This window comes from Gopherus flavomarginatus, chromosome 5 (genome assembly GCF_025201925.1).
Source record: "Gopherus flavomarginatus isolate rGopFla2 chromosome 5, rGopFla2.mat.asm, whole genome shotgun sequence".
Lineage (NCBI taxonomy): Eukaryota > Metazoa > Chordata > Testudines > Testudinidae > Gopherus > Gopherus flavomarginatus.
This window is the reverse complement of record NC_066621.1, coordinates 147,115,542-147,123,476: the sequence shown is the minus strand read 5'-3', so window position 1 is coordinate 147,123,476 and position 7,935 is coordinate 147,115,542. Positions and strand designations below refer to the sequence as shown.

General features: G+C 40.6%; 1 protein-coding gene and 1 long non-coding RNA gene across 5 annotated transcripts in view; both read left to right on the top strand.

Annotated features, from left to right (window-relative positions):
• The window catches only part of LOC127051001 (uncharacterized), a 427,926-nt gene that overhangs the window by 361,655 nt on the left and 58,336 nt on the right, over nt 1-7,935 (top strand). The gene's annotated exons all lie outside the window — the stretch shown is intronic.
• The window catches only part of SLC38A6 (solute carrier family 38 member 6), a 65,058-nt gene continuing 57,131 nt past the window's right edge, over nt 9-7,935 (top strand). For 3 of the 4 annotated variants that reach the window (XM_050952659.1, XM_050952662.1, XM_050952663.1), the window contains exons 1-3: nt 9-229; nt 3,668-3,798; nt 4,620-4,693. In XM_050952659.1, the coding sequence (XP_050808616.1) occupies nt 110-229; nt 3,668-3,798; nt 4,620-4,693 (325 nt within the window). In that variant the 5' untranslated portion in view covers nt 9-109. The remainder of the gene's footprint in view (nt 230-3,667; nt 3,799-4,619; nt 4,694-7,935) is intronic. The other variant, XM_050952660.1, reaches the window with a different exon arrangement.

The window sequence follows — 7,935 nt, the reverse complement described above, 5'->3', positions numbered from 1 at the left end:
GGCGGCGCCAGGGGGAGGCTCCAGTCCGGCCTGAGGCACCGCCCAACTCCCGCCCCTCGAGAGTGGGATCGGGACGGAGGGGTTCGCTCGGCTCGGCTCACAAGGCAGCATGCAGCGGCCGGGTCCCGCCGGGAGTATCAACCGCGAGCCAGGCTGGTACCTGTCTGCCCGCGAGCAGGAAGGGGAACAGGAGTCCGCCCCGTTGCTGCCTCCCGCGCCGCTGGGCAATGTGTGTGAGGGGGCTGGGCGTGAGGGGCTCCCGGGGAGGGGTGTCTGTGGCAGGAGCAGAGCTGGGTCTGAGCTGGAGCCGGGGAGGAGGGAGGTGTCAGGAGAGGAGGTGAAGGCTTTTTATCCCCAGGACAGGTCTCGCCTAGCCAGGCTTCCCCGCTAGTGCTTTGAGGGGCGACCGGGGTGGGAGGTAGGGTGACCAGATGTCCTGTTTTTACAGGTTCCAGAATAGCAGCCGTGTTAGTCTGTATCTGCAAAAAGAACAGGAGTACTTGTGGCACCTTAGAGACTAACACATTGATTTCAGCATGAGCTTTCATGGGCTACAGCCCACATCTTCGGATGCGTAGAATGGAACACACAGACAGGAGAATTTATACATACAGAGAACATGAAAAGGTGGAAGTATGCATAGCAACAGGAAGAGGCTAATCAATTGAGATGAGCTATCATCAGCAGGAGAAAAAAAACTTTTGAAGTGATAATTAAGATGATCCGTAGAAGGTGTGAGGAGAACTTAACATAGGGAAATAGAGTCAATGAATGTAATGACCCTACCATTCCCAGTCTCTGTTTAGACCTGAGTTAATTGTGTCTAATCTGCATATTATTTCGAGTTCAGGCCTAAACAGAGACTGGGAATGGTAGGGTCATTACACTAATTGAATCTATTTCCCTATGTTAAGTTCTCCTCACACCTTCTATGGGTCATCTTAATTATCACTTCAAAAGTTTTTTTTTCTCCTGCTGATGATAGCTCATCTCAATTGATTAGACTCTTCCTGTTGCTATGCATACTTCCAACTTTTCATGTTCTCTGTATGTATAAATATCTCCTGTCTGTGTGTTCCATTCTATGCATCCGAAGAAGTGGGCTGTAGCGAAAGCTCATGCTGAAATAAATTTGTTAGTCTCTAAGGTGCCATAAGTACTCCTGTTTTTATAGGGACAGATTTTGGGGTCTTTTTCTTATATAAGCTCCTATTACCCCCCTACCCTGTCCCCATTTTTCACATTTGCTGTCTGGTCACCCTACTGGGAGGATAAATCATTGTCCATGGGCAATTCAAGCCTTGGCTTCTTTGCTTGACCCTGCCACCCGAGAAAGTAGATTAGGGCCATTGGTGATGGTGTGGGTTGTTTATGAAGTGAAACATTTGTTCACTTGACTGAGATCACCAAACTCGTTTTGAACAAGTATTAGATGGTAATAGCTATTGGGGTTGGATGCTACTGATCTGGACTGAGTTTAAACCAGCAGGGACATGCAGCCCTGATGAGAATGTGGGGAAGCTGGGTGAGAATTACTGTCTGGGCATTGTTTGGTGCTGCTTGTATTTTATTAGCATTGGTGTGCTTGGTGCCCTAGAAGTAAATGAGGACAGTCTCCACCCCAGGAAGCTGATAGGCTAGTTCAGACAAATGATATGTAATGTGGCCATTGAGTAAGAATATTGGAGCATTTGTTTTTGATAGACTTCATGAAGACTTCATCAGTGATTTAGATAATGGCATAGAGAGTACATTTATAAAGTTTGCGGACAGTACCAAGCTGGGAAAGTATCAGAGGGGTAGCCGTGTTAGTCTGGATCTGTAAAAGCAGCAAAGAATCCTGTGGCACCTTATAGACTAACAGACGTTTTGGAGCATGAGCTTTCGTGGGTGAATACCCACTTTGTCAGATGCATCTGACAAAGTGGGTATTCACCCACGAAAGCTCATGCTCCAAAACGTCTGTTAGTCTATAAGGTGCCACAGGATTCTTTGCTGCTTTTAAAGCTGGGAAAGGTTGCAAGTGCTTTGGAGGGTAGAATTAAAATTCAAAATGAACTGGACAAGCAGTCTGAAGTAAATAGGATGAGATTCAATAAGGACAAATGCAGAGTACTCCACTCAGGAAAGAACAATCAGTTGCACACATACAAAATGGGAAATGACTGCCTAGGAAGGAGAACTGCAGAAAGGAATCTAGGGGTCATAGTGGATCACAAGCTAAATATGAGTCAACAGTGTAACACGATTGCAAAAAAAGCAAGCATCATTCTGGGAGATACTAGCAAAAGAGTATTGTAAGCAAGATGCGAGAAATAATTCTTCCGCTATACTCTGCACTAATTAGGCCTCAACTGAAGTACTGTGTCCAGTTCTGGGTGCCACATTTCAGGATAAATGTGGACAAATTGGAGATGGTCCACAGAAGAGCAACAAAAAAGATGAAAGGTCTAGAAAACATGACCTGTGAGGGAAGATTGAAAAAACTGGGTTTGTTTAGTCTGGAGAAGAGAAGACTGAAAGGGGACATAACAGTTTTCAAGTACACCTCTACCCTGATATAACACTGTCCTCAGGAGCCAAAAAAATCTTACTACGTTATAGGTGAAACCGTGTTATATCGAACCTGCTTTGCTCCACCGGAATGCGCAGCCCCCCCCCCCCCCCCCGACTGCTGCTTTACCGCATTATGTCCAAATTCGTGTTATATCGGGTTGTGTTATATCAGGGTAGAGATGTACATAAAAGGTTGTTACAAGGAGGAGGGAGAAAAATTGTTCTTAAGATCTGTGGATAGGACAAAAAGCAGTGGGCTTAAATTGCAGCAAGGGCGGTTTAGGTTGGACATTAGGAAAAACTTCCTAACTGTCAGAGTAGTTAAGAACTGGAATAAATTGCCTAGGGAGGTTGTGGAATCTCCATCATTAGGGATTTTTAAGAGCATGTTGGACAAACACCTGTCAGGGATTGTCTAGATAATACTTAGTCCTGCCTTGAGTGCACGGGACTGGACTAGATGACCTCTCGAGGTCAACTTCCAGTTCTGTGATTCTATGAAGTGTATTTTGAGGAGATATTTTAAGGAGAGGAGAAGGAGTTTAGCACATGAAAAAAAGACTCTTACGCTCAAAGGACAGTGTGAACTAATAAAATAATACCTAGAAGGTGGCAGAAAGATGACAAGGATACAAAGTGGGGCTGATAGCCGGGAGATTTGGCCCTACAGAGTGGAGCAAGAAGAAATGAGCATTGATGCAGGCACACAGCGTAGTACAAGTCTTTAAAGTGAGGAGAACAGTTATTCTGAGATGTCTGATCATTTATTTAACTAAGGCTTGGAAGCATTCAGCTCTCCCAAGTGCTGCCATTTCCTTATCTTTCTCCTCCTTCTCCCCAACTTCAATGGCTATCAAAGTCATCTTTAACAAACAAAGCTAACCACATTTGAATATAAACCACTCTAGTTTGCAGTAGAAAACTACTGTGTTTGGGGATCATTACTACGCTGTACTATTTATTTTTTAAGTCTGGGTTCTAGAGTTTTTTAAGGGTCTGCTAATGGAGAGAGAGAGAAGTTATGTGGCTGAAATTTCTTTGGTCTCTCCAAAACAAACAAACAAAAACACAAAACCCTCATACTAATTGTATTTGTTTATCCTATTTACAGAGTGCTCTGAATCATGCATCTTCAGGTGTTTCCTTTGGTTTCTCAGTATTTAATTTAATGAATGCAATCATGGGAAGTGGAATACTTGGTTTATCTTATGCCATGGCCAACACAGGGGTCATTGGATTTAGGTAAATTTTTAGTTTCACATACATATCCTTTCTAAAATGACCTTTACATGTTCCTGAAGTACTGTACATAACTTTTTTTTAAGTGGGGAGCAAGATCTGAGCTGAAATTTTTGTATGGAAAAATATTACATTGCATACGGACTGGGTGGCTTGTATTTTTGGCATTTAAGGCTATGGACCCCTTTCACTTCTAGGTTATTCATTCAAATCTGGCCTGTGGGGGTACTGACCTGAAGTCTCATTAAATTACCATTAAATTGGTGGCAATTTGGTACTCAACCCAGTTCCTATGGATAGATGTTTATATCACAAAATCATTATCCCATTTAGTTTTAGAATTGGGCTGTCCAGGATAGGGCTGATGCACTTCTGCTGAGCAATGTGGGGAAGCTTGTATTTCTACTCTGTATGCAGTACCTATTCTGTGAATAAATAGAGGACTAACTACCATTGCATTTAGTCTGACTCCTTCTGTAAGGACTAAGTTCACTTTAATATATATACAGAAACGCATGTGGTAGAGTTGCAATTCCTGGTGGTTATGTTCCAATTGTGGTTATGAGATGGTTCACATGCAGTGCTCTTGTCCTCCATAAATCTGTGATGACTTATAGTCTAGCACATAAAAATGTGAAGTGCAGTGGAACACAGCAAACAGCAGATAAGTCAGTGACCATATGAACTTTGGTCAGCAGATGTGAGCCATAAAATGAGGAAGTCCTGTCTCATAACTTCTTTCTTGTGCAATCATAAACCAGTTTTAAAAAGAGAATGTTTTTTACTTTAAGAAATGCCTTAAACTACAGTATTTTATATTTTAGCATCTTGCTGCTGATTGTTGCCAGCCTTGCTGCTTACTCAGTATTTCTGCTGCTTAGTATGTGTATTCAGACTGGTAAGTGAAGAGAATATATAGAGCAATAGTCTATAGTTTGTCTCATCTACAAAGATGACCCTGTAAAATTATTTGAATTAATGGTATATAAATATGATACTGTGTATCTCACTGTTGATGTAATATTTTGAAAATTAAGATTTGTCATTATTTTGTTAAAAGTCATCCGTAAGTGTGATTTTTGAAACATTGTCATACTTCTGAAACTTTGACTGAAATTTTGTTTTGCAGTAGGTATGATTTCTGAGTTCCCCGATATTCTGCAAAGATGCACGAAAAAAGGCAAATATCTGAGAGAGCTTAGTAAGGACGGTTTTAACACCTTCTGGATTCAGTCTACACACACACACACACACACACACACTGCTGCTTTCGTTGAACTCATAAGAGCAGCAGCAAGCTCTAAATGTGGACACGTGTTCACCTCAATGGATACCTTATCAGGCTTAGTAATCTTATTTGACTGTTATCTATCCTCTTGCTCTTTGTATACCTGTTCTCAGAGATCATCTGACACTACTTGATTCTGGTGTGTCTTCTGATTCTAGACCCTTAGTATTAACTTATCATAGTTCATGAATATTTGCTTTGGAGTCTTAACTCTCTACAATAGCTATTCAGCTGCCTCCTAATGATTTAACTTATGCTTTTGTTAAACTGTTATTGAAACCTTAAAATGCCAGTTCCTTAATTCTACTACATGGAGATTTTCTAGTATAACCTGGTCTCTGTCTCCATCATCCATCTTGTCATTACCACCCTCTCTGTTTTCCTCACTTTACGAATGGTTTTCATGGTAGGAGAAAGAAAGAAAAAAAAGCTTTATTGCTTTTGTTTTCCATAGCTAGCTTTGGTCAGTCAGCTGACTATTTCCTGATTCTGCTCGGAGACTGCTGTTCCTGTCTTCATCAGTTGAGTGATCTCCTTTACGCACACTTTAAAAAAATAAATAAATTCAGTAACGGCTAGGGATACTTTAGTGAAAGATGGCCATAGCTGCTTGGTGCTTTTGGACTAGTTTGTGGCTACCTTTTTCTCTCCAGCCAGTTAGGGTTCCAAGATTAGAAAGGAATTATTACCTGATAGTTCAAAGGTTTGAAAACTCTTAATCTGTCTATTGTAGGATCTTATATGGCCCCCACTACCCAATCTTTTAATGTACAGTATTTATCATTTCTCATAGGAGATATCCATGCATTGGATAAGGCACTGGACTGGAAGTCAGGAGACATGAGTTCTAGTCCCAGTTATGTGACAGACATGCTTTCTGACTATGGGCAAGATATTTAATCCGTTTTCCCATCTGTAAAATGAGGATAACAAACTTTTGAGTATTCAAAACTATGGATGAAAAGCACTGTTATCATATACATCCTAAATGGTGGTGATATCATGTTCATTTTATTTATCATCTTCATTGACAACCCAGTGCAAAGGAAATTACAGGGGCAGGGAAAAGGGGAGAAATGGAAGAAAAACTATTTTACATTAAAGGAATTTTCCACTTGGTGAAATTTGAGGCTTTAAACCATCTTTATATTCTAGGTCCTTAAGTCATTATCCATAGGAAATATTGCTCTTCTGGGAAGCATTTTCTTTTTGTTTTTAATACAAACAAGTATTAAGGAGTCAATGTCAGTAAAGTGATTAGATGAATTATTTCACATGCTTTAGAAGAATACCTTTCCAATTAATAATTACTACCAATTAACTCATTGCCAGGCTAAGCTAGGACCAGAAATATGCCTCAGTACTTCATTGAATAAAAAATGTATTGAAATTCCTGAATTTAAACTTGCAGACTTTCATTGATTTTTATATGGTTGCAGTCAGGTTATATTTAATATAGTTTTGGTCAGTGATTCCTGTAAAAACAATCGGATAATTCCAGGTTACAGAACATTGCTGGTCTCTTAGTGGAAACCTGTTAGGGCTGAAAGGCCACAAGCTTGACCTACTATGTCTCTATCTCAGTGAAATGTACATTGTTCTTTATATGTGGGGTACTCTTCAAAACAGATCATTATATATTCTTTAAAAAAAAATGCATCAGACCAGCATCTGTGAACAAACCTGCAATTATGGACTAATGGGAGACTGGGGTTGGGAAGGAAGGAATTGCGGTGGTTAATTCTAGAGAATGAGTCGGGGATATACTTTTATGGTATGAAAAGTACCTTGATAATGTTTATAAACTGTTCATTGTGGTGATACTAAGTCGTCATGAAAAATGAGTGTAAAAAGAAATGGCATGCAGCTACCTGCAGAGGAAGCTTCTATATTAATTCCATTTTAAAGGGAGATAGATATATTAAGCACACACATTTTAGTCATAATGTCTTTTGGAGACGTGCTTCTAATTTTTTAATGACACAAATACTCTGGATTTGTAACAGTGACCGAATCTAATTACTAGTAGCGATAAAATGGCTTAGCAGGTAAACATTGCTGTTTACTCCCAGGCTGTGTGTTGAGGTTTGTTCAGTCTTCAGTTATAGCAGGATTGAACTAATAGCTGGAATTATTTTGCAGGAGTAGAGGGTTAATGTTATTGATGAGGTTATTGTGAGCTGCTGCTGCTACATTTTTGCATGTGAAGTATGCAGTCATCAGTGTTGCTGGTATCGTAATTGTCAATTTCACCTCGGGATACAACTGGATTTCCCTTGTGTTGAAGTATGTTTCAGAAGTCATATTTTTGCTGAACTATCTTGTCTTTAAACTGGTAGAGTTTTTGCTTTTTAAAATCAAATTGTTGTACTTTTAAAAAATTGAGAATAAATGCCACACTATTCACAGAACTGAATTTCTAGCATAAATGCAGTTACTCCAGGTTTACACTGGTGTAACAGAGCAGATTCTGGCCCATTTTGTTTTTGTACAACATATTGATGATGGTACTAGAGAGGAATGTGAAACACTGAGCTTGCAAAAGGCCTACAAGATGATTAAGTTCTCTGTTATTTATGTGTGCTACAGTAATTTATTACTGTGTGTAACTTTACAGACAAATAACAGTGTCTCTGTCTTGAGTTTAGTCTGAGGCCCTGTGGCAGGGTGACAACTCACCAGCATGGCCCTGCCTGCTGTTGTCCTGGGAATTAGCTTTTTTGCAGCCTTGGAGTGCCTCTGCAGGCTGCTATCCGGCTCACCGGAGGCCCCCAATGTCCCTCCCAGACCCCAGTGCACCTTCTCTCTGGGATTTGCCCCTGCAGTCTCTCAGGGTCTCCCCTCCTCAGGGA